This window comes from Talpa occidentalis, unplaced genomic scaffold, assembly GCF_014898055.3.
Source record: "Talpa occidentalis isolate TD23 unplaced genomic scaffold, MPIMG_talOcc4v2.1 talOcc4.10, whole genome shotgun sequence".
Classification (NCBI taxonomy): Eukaryota; Metazoa; Chordata; class Mammalia; order Eulipotyphla; family Talpidae; genus Talpa; species Talpa occidentalis.
In genome coordinates this window covers 82731721-82751200 of record NW_023600993.1, presented here as the reverse complement: position 1 = coordinate 82751200, position 19480 = coordinate 82731721, and the positions used below count along the sequence as shown (strand labels likewise).

General features: G+C 42.9%; 2 protein-coding genes across 3 annotated transcripts; both read right to left on the bottom strand.

Annotated features, from left to right (window-relative positions):
- Window positions 1–1031: 1031 nt before the first annotated feature.
- TMEM230 (transmembrane protein 230) lies at window positions 1032–11321 on the bottom strand. 2 transcript variants are annotated; one of them, XM_037495059.2, is made up of 4 exons: window positions 11243–11321; window positions 8581–8701; window positions 7252–7374; window positions 1032–2414 (listed from the first exon to the last, which is right to left on the bottom strand). In XM_037495059.2, the coding sequence occupies exons 2-4, from the start codon at window positions 8677–8679 to the stop codon at window positions 2274–2276; spliced, it is 363 nt and encodes a 120-aa protein (XP_037350956.1). In that variant the 5' UTR covers window positions 8680–8701; window positions 11243–11321; the 3' UTR covers window positions 1032–2273. The 2 variants fall into 2 exon arrangements, with proteins under 2 accessions (XP_037350956.1, XP_037350965.1); XM_037495068.2 differs by lacking the exon at window positions 11243–11321 and adding an exon at window positions 11093–11187.
- A 1329-nt stretch (window positions 11322–12650) lies between these two features.
- On the bottom strand, window positions 12651–17923 carry PCNA (proliferating cell nuclear antigen). The gene is made up of 6 exons (XM_037495035.1): window positions 17544–17923; window positions 16057–16154; window positions 15554–15621; window positions 14328–14522; window positions 13133–13256; window positions 12651–13050 (listed from the first exon to the last, which is right to left on the bottom strand). The coding sequence occupies exons 1-6, from the start codon at window positions 17762–17764 to the stop codon at window positions 12971–12973; spliced, it is 786 nt and encodes a 261-aa protein (XP_037350932.1). The 5' UTR covers window positions 17765–17923; the 3' UTR covers window positions 12651–12970.
- Between the last annotated feature and the right edge of the window lie 1557 nt (window positions 17924–19480).

Genomic DNA, 19480 nt, shown 5'->3' with positions numbered 1-19480 from the left:
GCCTCATTCCTTGTGGGTATTTAAGAGAGAGTGCCCGCTTTAGGATCCTCTGACTACATGCACAGCATGGAAAACTACACTTGCAACATATATTAAAAAGAATGTGGCTGTTCTGCATGAATGTGGGAAGAGATAACAGAGTGGAAATGAGAAACATTATATGATGGGAACCCGAGATTTTATAAAGGAATATATATGTTGATATGCTCTGAACTCTTCTGGAAGGGTATACAAGAAACTCAGACTATCTTAGGGACTGGACAATAGGACCAAATGTTTACCCCTTCCCCTCCACCACAACCTTTTCACTCTATATCCTTACATTTTTTTTTTTTTCTCTTTCCCTTACTAGCAGCATTACTCTTACAAAAAAGGACCAAATGATTTGGTTTGGCTAAAACCTGGTCTGAGCTTGGCTCTGTAAACACTATCTGGGATAAAGCTGAATCTCCTCACATCTTCATTGTCAAAATCCTAGAACTTTAATTAGGGTAATGACTCCCCAGTCTACTCTCCCATTACTAAATGCACTTAACCTTGGAAGCTGCTTCAGATCATCCACTCTTTGTCCCTCCTTTCCTTAGTCCTGATATTGCTTTCCACATGCATGCACTCCATGGGTGATGTCTGTCAGCCTCAGGACTCTCAGATCTTGTCCCAACACAGACTCAATCTCTCTCTCCAGCCTAGGCTCCCTCCCCAACTCCAGACCCAGTTACTACAACTGCCTATTCAATAGCTCCACCTGCTTGTCAGATAGATACCTAAAGTTTAACACATCCAATCCTGAACTCATCATACTCAATAAATCTGCTCTACCACAGCCTTCCTAGTCTCAGTTGATGGCATTTCTAGGTTTCTAATCATCTAAGCCCATAACTTCAGAGTATAATATGACTGGAAAGCAGAGCCTGTCCCACAATGCCAGTTATCTACAAATGAAGGCAGTCCTAGGATCAAAGATACATACTCATTAAAATATTTTCTAAAATGCTTAAAGGTAACTCATTTAAAGGCTAAATTTTAATTTGACTTTTTTTTTTTTTTTAAATAGAGGCATGTTTTATTTATTTGTTTGTTTGTTTTGTCTATACAAGCACTGGGTACAGTCAGAAGCACGGGAGGGTGAGAGAATTCACCAGAGCCAGAGCGGGGAGCAGAGCAGGCAGAAGGACCGAAGTACACTGCTGAGAGGAGCAGCGGGCAGCAGGAGAGGTCTGCGCGCCATGTGGGACCCTCCTCCGGTGGCCGGGGAGCAGCAGGGGATCGAATCGGTGCTGCAGAGGCTGCGGGCAGCTTCGCAACCCAGCGCTCAACCGCTGCGCCATTGGGGAGGCCCTAATTTGACATTTTAATTTTTTTTTTTTTTTTTACTGTAAGTCAATTTTTGCAAGCTAGGAAACAGAACCAAAATAAAGCAGTATAGCCTTCTGGGATCCAGGCCAAATGTGATCTTCAGCAGAATTTCATCATAATACAAGGTGCTAACAACAGGGTTATAAACCCTATCTACATTTTTCCTGAAGAAACAGACAAAGTCCAGTCCTTAAAGGCATGATATACAGAACACCTTGATCTACAAAGGAGAGAGTGACCCAAATGATAGGCTGGCCAACCTACTGGTGGACCAGATCAAAGCTGGCCAAAGATTAGAGAAGAGAGAAAGTGTTTATGGTTCAGAAACTTGCTATGAGGTTTTGAAAATTCCTGGTTGCTACTAATAACAAGTTAAAAAAAAAACACAGATGCACTCACGGAAATTTGATTTTGCCAATGTCTTCTACTAGAACATGAAGTTAGAAATGAGTGTAGAGGATAAGATATTTAGATATTTTCAAAATTAACAGTAAGAAATTTGACATACAGCATTCTTCCTTTTGCCACAATCACAAACTGCCAATGAAGACTATTTTAAAAAAGAACTGCTAGAATCTAAAGTGGGTTGGTGGCAGCAACGCTTTGCACTACAGATCACTCTCCCGCTTCTCCATACAATTAATTAACACTGCTACTCTTCCATGATACATCTTCATGTGGAAAAACTTGTGAGGAGCTTTTGCCAAGAGCAGGAGATGAAAATTAGAGCATGTCCTAATTAGCCAATTATAAGCTCAGTTAACATCTTTAGGGTGGACCCATAAAATCTGCCCATTGTGCTAATAAACATCTGCAAACTGCAGGATTCCTTAGCCCTTAGCCAAAGTTTCTGCACAATGTCTGAAAGCTACACTCAGTCCCATCTGTGGCTCTTCTCCTCAGGGCTGAGGTGGGTGCTAGTCATCAAAATCTGGAATGTCGTCGTAGGAGTAACCCCGGTAGCCTTTGGATGCATAGTAGGCAATGCGCAGGTGGTAAAATCCAGGCAGGAACACCAAGATGCCAATGATCAGGACAGGAACGGCCCGGTCTGCCCCCTGGTGGCAGAAGCAGGCAAATGCATTAGTACATAAGCAGTAAGTTTTAAAACAGTCATGGGTCCAACTCATCAATTTTATACTTCTATATACAGTATCGTACACTTTTCAGGGCATTTCTGTTGGGTTGTACACAACCCAGGGAAAGGGTGCATCTACTTTCCTCATTATTATAAACGGTAGAAAAACTGCAAAGTACTAAGAATTATAAAGAAAATAAATTATCCATTCTTAGCTACAGATATTTTGGCTTATTTCCTTAGGCTCCTTCTTGAAAGTTTTTATATATAAAGGCACCCTACATTGTGCCTTGTTTTGTCTATTATAACTACCAAAATATTGAAAGCTCTTTATATATTTAATTTACAGTGGTGGGCCTCCCCTGGTGGCGCAGGCGGTTGAGTACAGCGCTGTGAAGCTGTCTGTAGCCTCTGCAGCACCAGTTTGATCCCGGCCAGCCAGCATCCCCATGGCACAGCAGACCTTTCCTGTCTCGCCAACTGCTCCCCTCAGCTGTGTATTTTGTCAGTCTGCCTATTCTGTTCCCTGCTCTGTCTCTGGTGAATCTTCTCACCCTCCCTCGAATCTGGCCTGTACCCCAGTTTTCGTATAAATAAATAAATCTTTTTAAAAATAAATAAATAAATTGCAATGGTGTGTAACATCCCATCGTAAGAGGCACCACAGTTTTAGCCCCCAGGCCCTGGACTCTTGGATACTTTGGTTGTCTTTTTGTAATTGTTCAAATTTCTGCAATAAACGTATTTTCATTGGCCTTTCAGATTATTTTCATCGTGTTGACTCCTATCAACAAAATTCACAGGTCAAAGAGGGAGGGAATAGAGTTTAGGGTCTTGTTATTACAAAGGCTTCAACTTTTTGGGGGGTTCCATGAAGGCAGAACTTTGTTCATCCCTGAGTCCCCCCAGCTTTGCACAACATAAGACAAACAATATATGTGATGAATGAACGGAATCGCCTTTCTAAAATTGCTGATCTCTGTTGCTGTTTCAGGTGCAGATTTAAATGTTTGTATAATTAAAGGTATCCTTTTCCTTTATGATTTTTCCCATTGTTTTTAAGCTTAGGAAGATTTCCCTAATTTAAAGATTTAAACCCAATCTAAAAATCTCCTTTTACCAGAGCTCTAATACAATGTATATTGATCAGTTACCTAATCAATGTAATTCTGGCTGCTTTATTCACAAAAAATACAGGAATATTTACTCTTATTTCTTTTTTTTTTTAAAGATTTATTTATTTATGCATACAAGAGCTGGGGTACAGGCCAGAGTTGCAGGGGGTGAGAGGATTCACCAGAGACAGAGTGGTGAACAGAACAGGCAGATCTACTGAAATACACTGCTGAGGGGAGCAGCAGGTGAGACGAGAGGTCTGCTGTGCCATGTACGTTAGCTCCCTGACCAGCGAATTGAACTCATGCTGCAGAGGCTGCGGATTGCTTCATAGTGCCATGCTTAACCTCTTATTTCACACGAGGTAAATACTCCTAAAATAAATGAGGTGATGATGAAAATTAAGTGGTCTCAGCTGGCATGCAATGACTCATTAATAAGTATGTGCTTAAAACCAAAGGCAAAGAACTTGAAGCAGCTTCTTCTTCAAAGATGGGGTATGTGAACATCAAAAAGAATAAATTCTATAACTCTCACACCTGACATACTTGGTGCTATTTCTGTTATCTTGAACTCTTACAGTGCAGTTAGCCTTCTTACACTTAGCATTAATAATGCCTTTATTGGGGCCTCCCTGGTGGAGCAGCGGTTGAGCGCTGGATTATGAAGCTGCCTGCAGCCTCTGCAGTGCAGGTTCGATCACTGGCTGCTCCCCGGCCACCGAAGGAGGGTCCCACAGGGCGCGCAGACCTCTCCTGCCGCCCACTGCTCCCCTCAGCAGTATACTTCGGTCCTTCTGCCTGCTCTGCTCCCTGCTCTGGTTCTGGTGAATTCTCTCACCCTCCCGCGCTTCTGACTGTACCCAGTGATTGTATAAATAAATAAATTAATTAAATCTTTTTTTAAAAAATGCCTTTATTTTGAAGCTATTATATGTATAACGTAGAATAAAGCAAGTCGGCAATTATAGTAATATCAGGATAGACACATGTATATAAATTAAAGAAATTAAGTGCAAACACAATCTTAAAATTGCATTGGAAACATCTATATCTATATGACATATCTATATCTACCTATATGTTCTTTTCCCTTGTTTTCTACAAGATATTTCCTGATTCTGTCACTGAAATGGCCTAAAACAATGAAAACAAATAGCAATGACCACCACTTAGTTCAGTTGGCAATCTCTAAATCCACCTGCCATAAAGAAACCAGGTTTCCTTAGAGAAAAGGCTGTTTAGAGGGGCAGGAAATGTATAGCTGAGCCAAGGATGGCTTGCAGTGCCAAACCTGGGCAGGTTCAAAAGACTTAGGAGTAACCTGAAGCAGATTGGAGGAATTTCTTTATAGAATTTTGGCAGATAAATGAGAAAATGATAGAACTGGATTCATTCATGAAAAAGTGATGGGCAAGCTTTTAACAAATTAGGCTGAAGACACTTGACCCAGTAACCAGTCTTAATATCACTACAAGTTAGAGCATGCACCTCTTAAAATGTAACGCTATAGCAATGGTTCCCAAAATGCAACCCTTGGACCATCAGCTTTGCCTGAGAACTTGTTAGAAATGCCAGTTCTCACATCCCACCCTAGACCTCCAGAACTGGAATTGCTGGGAATGAGGTCAAGGAAGTTGTGTTGTTAACAAGTCTGCCAGATTATTCTGATTGACACTGAAGTTTGAGAAACCATGTACTGTTGCAAATACACTGCACCTCCTATGAAGTATTTTCCAAATCTAAGCAAAGCCCTAAATTAAGTTCATAAGAAATATGAGGAACAGAATAAGATAAATATCAAGATTGTACTCCTAAATTTATGTAAAAACTGATGAGATGTATACTAAAGAGAAACACTTAGGAATTTACAAACAAAATATAAACCTGGTATCTTCTTTAATAACAGGAAAAAAAGGTTGGTGGGAGAGAGAGAAAGCAAAGTGTTTTCAACTGTTGATGCTGTGTGATGGACATATGGGGGTTCATTATCTTATTCCAATTCTCTTTTGTTTGAAATGCTTTAACAAAAAGTGAAAGAGACCTAAACTAAAAGACAAAACAGTATCTATTAGTGATTTTTCTTTTTCTTTTTTTTAAAGATTTACTTTAATGCATACAAGGACTGGGGTGCAGGCCAGAGATGGGGGAGGTTAAGAGGATCCACCAGAAACAGAATGGGGAGCAGAACAGGCAGATCTACTGAAATACACTGCTGAGTGGAGCAGCAGGCGAGGCAGGAGAGGTCTGCTGTGCCATGTGGGTCTGCTCCCTGGCTGGGGATTTTTCTTAATTAACATCTTTAGTCTGATTTATAAAGTAATTTCTTATATACCACAAAAGAAAAAAAAAATCTATATATACATATACACACACAAACATAAACGACAAATATCTGGTGGCATGTGCAGTTCACTTCCTTTCTCAATTTTTATAATATCCTTAATAGGCTCCTTATTATACCTGGGACTAATACTAGATGCTGTAGTGAACATTAACTGGAGGCACAGGCCTCAAGTTAGCTGTTCAAACTCAGACTCCAACAAGTAAATGTCTGGTGGTCACATAACAGTTTTAAATAGTTAAGGAACTAAAGAAAATAAGTTAACTTTTTTTTTCTTTTTTAAAAGATTTTATTTATTTATATATAGAAAAACTGGGGTATAGGACAGGGGTATGGTGCTAAGAGGATTCACCAGAGACAGAGTGGGGAGCAAAACAGGTGGATCTACTGAAATACACTGCTGAGGGGAGCAGTGGGCGAGAAAGGAGAGGTCTTACTATGCCATGTGGGTAAGCTCCCTGGCCAGGGATCAGCTTATGCTGCAGTGGCTGGTGATAGCCTGGTAGTGCTGACTTAACCCCTGTGCCACCAGGGAGGCCCTGATTTAACTTCCTAAAGTCCTGTGTAGTCATTTTATTGTGAGAGGACCCATCCCAATTCCTAGAAAATGCCCAGTTTCTGCTCTTGGCTGTGTTCCTTCTGCAGAGCAATGTAACTATCAGCCCTTGGCCTGATTTTTCTTTATTAACATCTTTAGCCTTCAGTCTAATTTATTATAAACTTTCCCATCACCTTTTGCACAAATGAATTCAGTTCTATCATTTTTGCATTTATTTGCTATATACTCAAGAATGGATGTGCATTGTGGTCAGCATTAGTTCAGAAGTACTTAGGCCTTAAGTATAAGCATCTGTATCCTGCCCAAGAGGAAGAATCACTAAATACCACTTTAGGTTTTTAAGGTATCATATTGAAGCTCCAAGAACCAGCCAATCCATGAGCCAGAAGTGCTTTTGGGCAATGATCCATGACCTTTGCAAGCTTCACCACTTTTCCCACACACACACTAGTATGTGGGACACTGCAAAGCTGCAACAATAGCATCCTTCTCCAGTTACAGCCTTTACCCATCACAGTCCTCAATGCCAGGCTCAGCTTTGTTGTTCCTATATATGGCAGTGGGAAAATTGCCCAGCATCTCAGAAAGAAAGTTCACTACCATCCACCTTGGAGAACCTGTAGAAGTTTGTTGTTGTTCAAAAGAAACACAGGTTTGGTTATCAGAATGAAATCTAAAAGAAAGCCCTCTTTTTTCTTTCTGCTGGAGTGCACAATGCTAGATATGAAAATAAAACAATAGAACCCTGGCTCACATTTTAAAGATCTCAGGACACATTTGCACAAGCCCTTCAGCTTACCCCTTTGCTGATATAGCCCGCCAGCAGGAGGGAACCTATGATGATGAGTAAGGCGCCAATCAGAAACAGCACAGTAGCAAGTGCAATGGCCTTATATGGGATCTTGGGAGGGCTTTTCTTAAACTGGAAGAGAAAAAAAATAAGACAAGGAGAGCATAATAAAAATACCAGGGTTCGCACACTTTAAAGCACAGCGGATAGTAAGAACCAGTCTGGAAGCTTGAGTTGTCTTGAAATGAGAGAAAGGACAGGGACTGGCGGGAGACAAAGTTCTAGCTATTGTTCCAGCTATTGCTCAACAGTCACTGGTAGGAGTCCCAGGAGAATGCTACTCTTTCTAGTTCTAGTCTCATTCCATAGACCATTCACTGTGCTGTAAGAAACTATTTCCTAACTAAAAAAACACTCTTTGCTTATTCATTAATAAATGTTTGGCACATGGAAGGCTGTATTTATTTACAAGGATTCAAGAGTGAACTCAATGGTAAGTCAGCATATAGGCAAAAGTTTAGAACAACTTTTTCTAATGTATTAGTTGCTTGCCCCAAGGAGTAAGTAAACTGCTTCATGAAGCAGGTTAAGATTTAGAGACAACTTTCTAAGGTTTGGCTCGTGGCTGTATCTGACTTCACTGGTGCATAGGCGCCTAGATGCACTTAAAAAAAGTCTCTCCCAAGTGTATGTCCAAAGAATAATTGATTTGTTTACATTTAAAAAGATTGTGTTTCTACTACTTCCTCTTGGAGGCTACTTCTACCTAGAACATTCTATTCTAGGGTGAGGTAGGCAAAAGGAGATGTGATGCCATTAAGTACCTTATAAACAATGATTAGGGTAGAATACAAACTTAATAAATATTCTCTGTTTTACTTACTGTTTGCCACAAAGAATACCTTTAATAAATTGGATCTCATGACATCAGGAAAGAAGGAAGATTTCCACAATCTGCTGGTTCTAGCAGCTAGTTTCTCCCTTAAAAGATGAACTGGCTTTGACTAACATGTAAACAAACCAATGACACAGTCCTTAAAAAGATTCTACTTAAAGAAACAAAATCTGATGATTTTCTGATAATCTAAATAAAAATTGCAACTTCTGGGCTCAGGTATAACCACCAAAAGTTCTCAGTAGTAAACAATATTTATATTGGTTTGAAACTGTTCTCCCAGAGCCCCTCCTTCCACAGGCTTGGCTGAAAGGATCTCAAAGCTGTTTCCTAGCTGCTCCCTCTAATCCCCAGGGACAATTAGCAAAACCTCCTCCTGGAAGCTTTTTCTGCTAACTCAACAGAAACAGAGCCAGCCAGGCTCATCAGATCTCTGCATTTACCTGAAGGTCGATGTAGCCATCATCTGTGCTGGAGAGCCTCGAGTATTTCACCTTACTACTGGGGATTCCAGCAGCCAGGTTGGTGCGAGACGGCATCATAACACACTGCAACAGCTACAGTCTGAAACCAATGAAAACTGTTAATGTTTGCACGTGGCAATGGTGTGTTATAGCCAGAGTTCAGGCCTCTCAAATACCATCTATGTATGAGAGGCGTCTGGACTGCAATGTCATACCAGCAACCAGTTTAGGCTCCACAGCTTAGAACTGGATATTCCCCTGACAAAGTGAAAACATTCTCATTAGCAATTCACTTTGGTTTATTCTGGTAGGATAAGAGCTAAGACAGTGGCCAAGAACCAGAGCTCATGTTTTTCTTGCCACCACCATTCTCCTGCCTCCCAATTTGACAGTCACACAGAGAACAGGTGGAAGAGTGGTCCATCTGACATCACAGTCCATTTTCAACCATTCTGTTCTAGTGTTGCCTGTCTCATTCCCTGCTTCAGGAAAACGTGGGTGGAAAATATACTCTAGTGGCTCTCTTATTAGCTAGGGAGGGAAGTAATGGGGGTTGGAAATACACTGGCATCAGTATTTTACCCAGTTTCCCAATGGATTGACTCATCTTTTTTTTTTAAGATTTATTTATTTATTTATACAAGCACTGGGTACAATCAGAGGTGCCGGAGGGTGAGAGGATTCACCAGAGACAGAGCGGAGAGCAGAATAGGCAGACTGATGAAATACACTGCTGAGGGGAGCAGCCGGGCGGGAGGTCTGTCTGCGCCTGACTCATCCTTTTAATGCAAAGGATGTATAAACTTCCTGTTGTAAAATTGGATAAGCTACTGCTACCAGTACTTATCAGTACCTTCTGATTGCTTCTCTGTGCCACCCCAAACACTGAAAGCAGAGATTTCATTTTCCGCATTACTTCTCAAACTTTTTTTTTTGTGGGACCCTCGCCGGTGGCCGGGGACGAACCGCTGCTGCAGAGACTGCAGGCTGCCTCGCAGCCCAGCGCTCAACCACTATGCCTCCAGAGGAGGCCCTACTTCTCCAACTATTTAAAAAATTTTTTCAACTGAAATCTGGTTTTTGTTCAAAATATTCAATACTGACTTCAGTAATTAAATCACTACTTAGTCATGAGTTTAAGAGATTATAGATCCTGTGTTTGCTTCGGCAGCACATATACTAAAAGAGATTATAGATCCGATTAAAAAACAATGACATTTAGGGCCACCCCGGTGGCGCAGCGGGTGAGCGCTGGGCTGCGAAGCTGCCCGCAGCCTCTGCAGCCCTCTGCAGCGCCAGTTAGATCCCCAGCTGCTCCCCGGCCACCTGGCGAGGGAGGGTCCCACATGGCGCGCAGACCTCTCCTGCCGCCCACTGCTCCCCTCAGCAGTGTACTTTGGTCCTTCTGCCTGCTCTGCTCCCCGCTCTGGCTCTGGTGAATTCTCTCACCCTCCCGCGCTTCTGACCGTATCCAGTGCTTGTATAAATAAATCAATAAATCTTAAAAAAAAAAAAGACATGTAAAGCAAAGAATGTAATCTGTATACTTATCCTCCATAAAATCCCAAATTTAAATGAATAAAGAGTAAATCTATTTTATTCATGAAGCCAGTTGACGTCTAAAAGTGAAACATAGTTTTCAAAAAAGAAAATTAAGAATACTAGTAAGGATAACATTAAAAAAAGTATAAAAAAGGCTTCTTCTGGCATAACAGTCTGCAAATAATCAGCATCATAACAATAGTTAGCAGCTATCTAACAATGGTTAGGTGCCAGGTACTGCTGTAAGCGCTTTAAACATACTTAATCCCCAATATTAAGGAGCTGTTTTAAGTGGCGTGCAGTCACTCTAAAATAACTACCAAAACAACTACAACATGCTAAATGCTCTTGTCTAGTCAGAAATCAAATATTGAAAAAATAAGAGTGGGCCAACATATGCTTTTCTAAAGGAGTTATGTCAAACTGCGTCAAACACTAGGTTTTTAAGTACTGCGATCCCGATTATACGATCTAAATTCTTTAAATAGAAAGCTCGAAATGCTAATATGTGGGAGTGTTGCAGGTATTTAACATCCTTTGATACTTATTAGTTCTTCTTTAAAAAAGTTTACGTATTCTAAAGATTCACACACCCGCACCAAAATGAAAAAGCGCAAGGCGAGGGGCAGGGGAGACCGATGCTTACTCTCAGCAAAGAGTAAGAACCGTAAAAAAGGGGAAAAGAAAATGTAAATGTGTATTTTCAAAGTACCATCCCTAAGTTCCCAATAATCTTTTTTCTTTTCTTTTTTTCCTTTTCTTTTTTTGTTATTTGCTTGTTTGTTTGGCCCGCACCCTCCAAATTCCCACAGCACCGGAACGTTGCAAGTTTAAAAGCATCAGCCAAGCACTTCGCACCGCGCCGGGCACTCCCCAACTCCGCACACCCTGCTTTCCCGCCCGTCCCCGGACCTCGCCAGGGAGAGAAATAAACGAGCCGAATTCAGACCGAAAACTAAAACCGGCTTCTGGCAAGGGGCCCAGTCCCCGCCGCGGGGTCCCGGGGACTCGGGGCTTGATTTCCGCGGGGAGGCGGTCCCGGCGCGCCGAGGGCCGAGGAGGGCGCGTCTGCCGCCGCCCCGCCGCACGCGCGCCTTACCCGAGCGCAGCGCCAGGCCGCCCGCGCGCCCACAGCTCGCTCACGGTTGGCAGCAGCGGCGCCCGAGGCCTCATAGCGCGGCTCGCCCAACCGCCGCCCGGCGCGGCCCCGGCCCCCTCGGCGCCGGAATTGGCGTCCCGGAAGGCGGCGCGCCAGAAGTGGCGTCATCGGGGGCGCGGCCGGCTCGTCCCGCCGCCCAGGAACATCCCGCTTCCGCCACGCTCGCGCGGGGCTCGGGGCGCGCCGCGGCTGAACGGGCTGCTGGCCTTTTTTGCCGGGGTGCCTGGGTCACAATCTGGGCCCCGACGAGCGCCTACGTGGTTCTTGCCCGGACCCCAAGGCGGCAGAGCGAGCGCAGGGGCGCCCCCGTGGGCGGGGGCCGAGCCAGTCGGCGCTCCCGGGGCACATTCCCGCGGCCATGGCTGCACGTTTTCCCCGGGGTGGGGAGCGGGGCCAGGGTGCCGCGATCTCGGTGGTTTAATACCCCGACGTGCCCTCTAGAGCAGCCCCATTCCTGTGCTAGTTCCACTCTCCTCGTGATTAGAAGCTTGCCCAGACAAGAGACCCGCCCACAAGGTACATTTTCCACAAGTGACATTCTTTAAATTTTAAAGATTTATTAAGGTACAATTTACATAAAGTACAATTGAATGAGTTTTGACAAATTTAGACTCGATCCGCACAGTCTGTGTAAAATACTCATCATCTAAGAAAAGTTCCATCAGGCCCTTTTGCAGCCAATGCCCTTCCTCACCCCAAGACACAGGGCAGTGAACGCCTCTGACATGGAGGTAAACGACACAGGTAAAGCAATTCTCAGTATGTAGCAGACCAGTTTGTGCCCTTCACCTGGGAACAATTAAATAGTCTTTGTTTCACAACTGCTGGGGGCTTCTCACTTTCCCGGTTGAACGCAACATACATGGAATGTAAGCCGTCTTCAGCCCTTAGGAGGATAAATCCCAAACAAGGCTATTTATACTGAAAATATTATTTTTACATTCTTTGGACCTTATCCAGACGTACTAAAACTTCTATGCTTCTTGCAAATGGCTCCCTAGGCTAATAAAAAACAAAACAAAAAACCCACCTTTCAGTACAATAAACATCTGAGGAAAGTTAGTTTTTGCTAATAATGACAAAGTAATGCAATATATAGGATTTGCTCTTTCTCCTGCTCATTTCTTGAGCTCATTAGATATCAAACTGGCAAATGAATCCCTTAAAATCTCATCCACTGTAGTATTTGAAATACTTTTAAAATTGTTATAACTAATGTATTTATATCAAGTTGCTCTAGACGGAAAACAAAAACAAAAACAAAAAACAACACATTTACAGGAAAGGGTAAATGCCCTATAATATCCGTAACAGTAAGGGTCCAAATGAAGGCACGGTCCTGTGATACTTGAATTCCAAACAACTTTTATTAAAATTGAAAGCATAATTCTTAAAACTATTGAGTCAAAACCTTTGTTAAGAAAAAAAAAAACAAAAAACTCATGGTATATTTTTCAGTAAGGTAGAAGTATTTCTAGGTTAACACAAAGATGACTTTAAACTTTACCCTTTAAATTGTAGAGAACAAAGGAAAAAAACATATTTACAGAAAACATTATCTACATATGTACTTAAGAGGTACAAATTTGGTGACAGATGAAACTTTAGTAAATGCTGGCATTTCAGAAGCAGTTCTCAAAATTTTATCTTCTTAGATTTTAAGAATGCCTAAGAACCTTCTTCATCTTCAATCTTGGGGGCCAAATAGTACTTTAAGTGTCCCATATCAGCAATTTTATATTCCACAACTGGAAGAAGAACACAGTTAATTACTGAGAAGTGCCACATATACTACTTACAAAATAAGATCCAACAAATTTATAATCTTACCAAGGGGTACGTCTGCAGACATACTGAGTGTTACTGTAGGAGATAGTGGAGTGGCTTTTGTAAAGAAGTTCAGGTACCTCAGTGCAAAAGTTAGCTGAACTGGCTCGTTCATCTCTATGGCAACCTAAGGGAGAAAAGATACATCATATTGAAAAACATCAAGAAAGTTGCACCCATTTGTTTATAACACTTAAAAAAAAAAACACCTTTAATGGTTCCTCTGGAAGGTGTTCTGTAAACAATTTTGAAGAAGTGTACATAAAGGCAATATTAGTCTGCCTTTCCTATATGTACTGTATCTCAGGTAACCAAATGTGATAAAAGCTTCCTTATGGAAATATTTCTAATAGACCCATTAGAAAAAAAAAAAAAAAAGGAATGTTAAATATATTAATGTATTATAACTGCAAACCCTAATTACCTAACTAACCTAGACAATGACTATGGTTGCTAATATCACAAGATATCCAGACCATAAATCATTCTAGCTCTTCCACTCCAAAAACAAAAACACCCTGTCAGCTAGCCGCTAGAGCCATAGCTACGAGTCTGTAAGAAATAGGAGGTAGGGGAACATACTGACATAAGGAATACAACTGACAAGTCTAGGTTCCAGGTGGACAGGGAGGAAAATAAACAAATGGCAGAACCAAAGGACTGAAGTAAATTTTAGGGGCTTATCAACCAACTGCAATGTACAAACCTTTTAAAAATCTTGACTCAAATGGTTTTGAGGTAACCAAAGAAATAGGAAAACTGAAAACATTCTCAACCTTGAGCAATTCTTAGATGTTATAAAGTTTAATATCTCTATTTCAGATTATTAAAATATGTCTGATCTAATGTTTTGAGATTAAAAAAAAATCAAGGTTGGCAGGGGAGCAAAACGTAATTTAGGAGACAGATGAAAGTCAGAATTATCCCTTGGGTTTTTTCTTAAAAAAAAAAAAAAAAAAAAAAAAACTGAGGGTTGATTACTTATACAAGGGACAAGAATATCTAATATTTACTATAAACTTAGAATAGGCCAAACACTGTGTTTTAAACACTTCAAATGTTAACTCTACTGCATCTGAATATCCTGTGCAATAAGGGCCTTTACTTTATTATAGCAGCTCAAACAAACCCAGATAAGGTAAAATTGTGTTACAATTCTTTTCAAAGTATTTTCTATTTACTTAAAAAACAGACTTACAGCTTCCTCCTCTTTATCAACATTACTTGTCTGTGACAACTTAATATTTCCATTTCCAAGTTCTCCACTTGCAGAAAATTTCACTCCATCTTTTGCACAGGAAATCACAACAGCATCTCCAATATGACTCAGATCTCTGCATATACGTGCAAATTCACCTGAGGGCATCTTTACTACACAGCTATACTCTTGTTCCTATAAAACAAACAAAAAATATTTAAGGACAAAATGCTGGAAATTAAAGAGTTGGCACCTTTACTTTTTGAAGAATCAGCATCTAAAAACTAACACAGAATTCAAAAATATGCTGATTGTTTTAAAGTATCACTTTGTGTGATTTCTTAACACATCCCAATCACTTACAAGTATATTTTAAAAATAATCACACCAAAAATTCAAGAGCTTAAACCTTTACCAACAATGCATTCATTATTCAGAGAACAAGAGCCTCCCCCTAACGCAAGAGGACATCAGGGTGTGTCATACAAAGACAGTGTGCAAGCAGGCCAACCTGCTTTCCACAATGAAATGTGATAATAAGCATTTTAAACAGCCTAACTTTTTTCATCTTATCTAATACTGACTAACCTTAACAAAGTTCTGCCAACTTAGCTTCAAAATCTACTCACTGTAAACCAAGCATTCCAGGAATAAAGAAGCTAATGGAAGTGAATGCAAATATGCACTGGCAGCAATGAATTCAGCCAAAGAGCTGTAATTTAATAAAATGACAAATATGTCCATCTGAATTAAATACTAAAACTCCATTGTGGAACACACACCAGTAGATATACAGAAAAATTTCTGTTAGGAACCTGCCTTTGTATTTTATACTTATTTTTTGGTTTATTCCAAAGTTTAATAGCCGGGCTACAACTCATTTAAATCTTTTAAGCTGCAGACATACTCTTTGCGTTGATAAACAGCAATATTTCTCTTGTTCATTTAACTGCTAAACAAGCATTTATTGCATGCCTAAGTTATATAATTAAACGTGGAGGGGAAAAAACTCTCAAATTCTAATAGGATCAGTCAGGAGGTCAGGGGTGGGGGGGTTGTGTGTGTGTGTGTGTGGGGGGGAAGTGCTATCGGAGGGGCTATAGCATGACAAAGGACAGTGCCGAGGTAGACAACAGGTCACTGTCTAAAGAAGTTGCCTTTAAATCGGTATCTTACGTATCTCAACTATACACAGTATATTCAATCAGAAAAATTTTGATACTTACTGGAATTCCAAGTTGTTCAACATCTAAATCCATTAATTTCATTTCATAGTCTGAAACTTTTTCTTGATCTACCAAGAGAAAGCATACGATAAAGTGTGTAAGTTTAAAATAACAAAAAGATGAATTTTATAAGAATCACAAACATGGGCCTCCCTGGTGGTGCAGGGTTGTTAAACTATCAGTGCAATCAAACTATCACCATCCACTGTGGCAAGAGTTCGATCCAGGGAGCTGACCCACATGGCACAGCAGACCTTTCCTATTTCACCCACTGCTCCCCTCAGCAGTGTATTTCAGTAGGTCTGCCTGTTCTGCACCCCACTGTGTCTCTGGTGAATCTTCTCACCCCCACAGCTCTGGCCTACAGACCCAGTTCTATGCATAAATAAAAATATCTTTTTTTAAAAAAATCACAAACATGTTAAATTTCTCACAATTTTGAGCAGTGCTGACACTGAATTTTCCTTTTCTTTAGCATAACTCATTAGAAGAATCTGACTTACTTGGAGCTTCAAATACTAGTGCCAAGGTGTCTGCATTATCTTCAGCCCTTAGTGTAATGATGTCTTCATTGCCAGCACATTTTAGTATTTTGGACATACTAGAACACAGAAGACACAGGGGTTAAAATTAGCACTATCTTAAGATGGTCTGATGTCTATCGCAATTAAAACAAGGAGTTCCCGTTTTAACTAATTAGGCTGTCGGGTGAATTGGAGCGAGTGAGGAGAAAGTAGTAAAGGACAATGCATAAACCGGTGTCCATTCGTTCTGGAGTACAATCAGGTAGGAATTCTATTAAATTAAAAAGCCCACATCCTTACATCAACAATATCACTTTTGGATGTAAATGAGCTAAAGCGGGTGAAATAAGTTGTTGACCTGCGATCATTAAAAACGACCTAACAAGGGCCTCCCTGGTGGCGCAGCGGGTTGAGCACAGCACCGGTTCGATTCCCGGCCAGCCAGGAAGATACCCACATGGTGCAGCAGACCTCTCCTGTCTCACCCGCTGCTGCCCTCAGCAGTGCTTTCGGTCCGTCTGCCTGTTCTGCTCCCTGCTGTCTCTGGTGAACCCTCTCACCCTCCCACGCCTCTGGCCTGTACCCGGCTCCTGTATAAATAAATCTTTTTAAAAAACCAACAACGGGGCCTCCCCTGGTGGCGCAGCGGTTGAGCACTGGGCTGCGAAGCTGCCCGCAGCCTCTGCACCTCCAGTTCGATGCCCGGCCGCCAGCGAGGGTCCCACATGGCGCGCAGACCTCTCCTGCCACGCCCGCTGCCCCCCTCAGCAGTGTATTTCGTCAGTCTGCCTGTTCTCTTCCCCACTCTGGCTCTGGTGAATTCTCTCACCCTCCCGCACTTGTGACTGTACCCAGTGCTTGTATAAATAAATAAACAAACAAATAAATTAATTAATCTTTAAAAAAAAATAAAAAACCAACAACGACCTAACAAGTCCATCAAGACACACGGCCCGTGGGGTGGGCAGTTCTCATAAGCTTTTAAAACTTTAAATACATATATGGAGAAAACCGCTTCAAGTTCAGGATTTTAGGGTGCTCATGGGAGCTTGGTGACAATTTTTAAAGCCCAGAAATAACATTACCCCTGAGCAGGGTAACAGGACTAGGGCACTTCATAAAACAGCCAAAGTCAGCCAGGACCAAGGTTTCACATTCAAAGTCGCCGGTTCCCAGTGACCCAAGCGCCCTGGGAGACACTTTGCCAGGCTCCGCGGAGAGGCCATCATTTTCCCGCCACCTTCCGCTTTGTGACTTTGGCGCGGAAAGGGCCGGGTGGCGCGGCCTCCAGCGCGGGCTTTCGGGACGGCGCGTTCCGCTGGGCCCGCCCCCCCGGCGTCGCGGGCCAATGAGAGGGCGCGGACGGCCCACGCCAGCCAATGAGCGGCCGTCTTGGCGGCTCTCCCGCCAAGAGCCTAGGGAGGGGGTGGCAGGGGGGCCCGGCTCCCCGCCGCCCCGGGACTCACCTGGTGAGGTTCACGCCCATGGCCAGATTGCGGTCGCAGCGGTACGTGTCGAAGCCCTCGGAGCGCAGGGTGAGCTGCACCAAGGAGACATGGGACGAGTCCATGCTCTGCAAGTTCACGCCGCTCGAGCTGATGTCCCAGCAGGCCTCATTGATGAGATCCTTCAGCGCCTCCAGCACCTTCTTCAGGATGGAGCCCTGGACCAGGCGCGCCTCGAACATGGTGGCGGAGTCACAACGACGCAGCTACGGGCGGCGAAGAGGTGATCGGGGCAGCCGACTCGGGCCTCGCAGGAAGAGCGCCAACGCCGAGTGACAGCAGGAGCGGCGAGAGCCCGAGACGCGGGAAGCGCACAACTAGCCCGCCGCGCCGGCGACCGTTTAATACCCCCGCGGCCGCGGACGCGCGCTCTCCGCCTACGCGCCCGGGGCGACACGTCACCACGCAGCCCCGCCCACAGCCTGGGCGGGGACACTTGAGGACCAATCACGCGTCTGGACCTCGAGCGGCGGCTACATTCCCGGAACTCCGATTGGAGGAGGGGGTGATGGAGGCCGGGCGGGGCGGAGCGGTGTCTGGCAGGATGCCCCGCCTCCTTCGTCTGGTTCTGGAACCTGGGCGCCGGACGTGTCCGGGCGACCACGCGAGCTGGGGCCCGGCCGGGGGTCGTCGGCTTCCAGCTTTGTGGCACCTCCTCTGGCCTCCCGCTTCGGGAACAGAAAGTTTTCTACCGCAAGAGTGGAAGGGAAATGCAAATCCAGCCTACCGCGAGGAAAAGCCGTCTTGTAGCCCGCAGAATAGAGATGCTCTGAAAGTGCACCGATTTGTGCTTTTGTAGAGGGGACACCCCTAAAAATCGTCAGATAAAAAGGTTTATAGTTTTGGTTTAAAGAGAAGGTGTCTCGGTTCCCCACTACCATCGCTTAACTCGCCGCCCGCCAATCAAACTCGTATAATCAGTCGTTGATTGATTGACGCAGCTTCCTAAGCTTTGTTTTATGCACACGTTTTAAAAAAACGGTGGATTCATACCGGAGGCACCAACGCGGTGCACTATATCTACCTATTAAAATCATAGACTGACATCTTATGTTTGTAATCTGAATTGCCAATTTCTTGTAATTAGAAACACCATTGGGCACTTAGGTGATTTGTGGGCAAACAACTCCTTGTGGTAGAACCGCTGAGTTGAAGAGCCTGCGTATGAAATTTTTGCTGTTACAAAACTGACCTCTGAAAGACGGTAATTTACATTGAATATTACAAATTGTTACAGGTTAGACATCTTTCATATATTTCTTGACCATTGCATGTTTGTATTTTTTTAAAGATTTATTTATTTACTCATACAAGAACTAGGGTACAGGCCAGAGATATGGGGGGGGGGGGGTGAGAGGATTCACCAGAGACAGAGTGGGGAGGGGAGCAGGAGGCGAGATAGGAGAGGTCTGCTGTGCCAAGTGGGAATCTCCCTGGCCAGCCGGGGATTGAACTCATGCTGCAGAGGCTGCTGATAGCTTCACAGTGCTGTGCTTAACCCTTGCGCCACCAGGGAGGCCCTGTTTATATTTTTTATTAAACTTTTTCCTACTGGTTAAATGGACCTTCATATATTTGTTAATCATTTCCATATTATATATACCCCCTTTAGTATTTCTCTTGTTTTGGTTACAGCATCCATCACTCTTTAGTTGTGTTTAATATCTTATGATCTGTAGAATTTTTCAGTTCTTCTACCATGTACCTAGGTGTGGATTTAGTTTCATTTATCACTTGTGCATTTTGTGTTCCTGAATCAGAAGATTCCTGTATTTCATCAAATCTACAATATTCTCAACCATTGTGACTTCAAGTATTGCCTTTCTACTCTATTCTCCCTCTGGCATTTCTATTAGATATTTATATTTTGTTAAATTTAAGATACCTTCTGTTGTAAG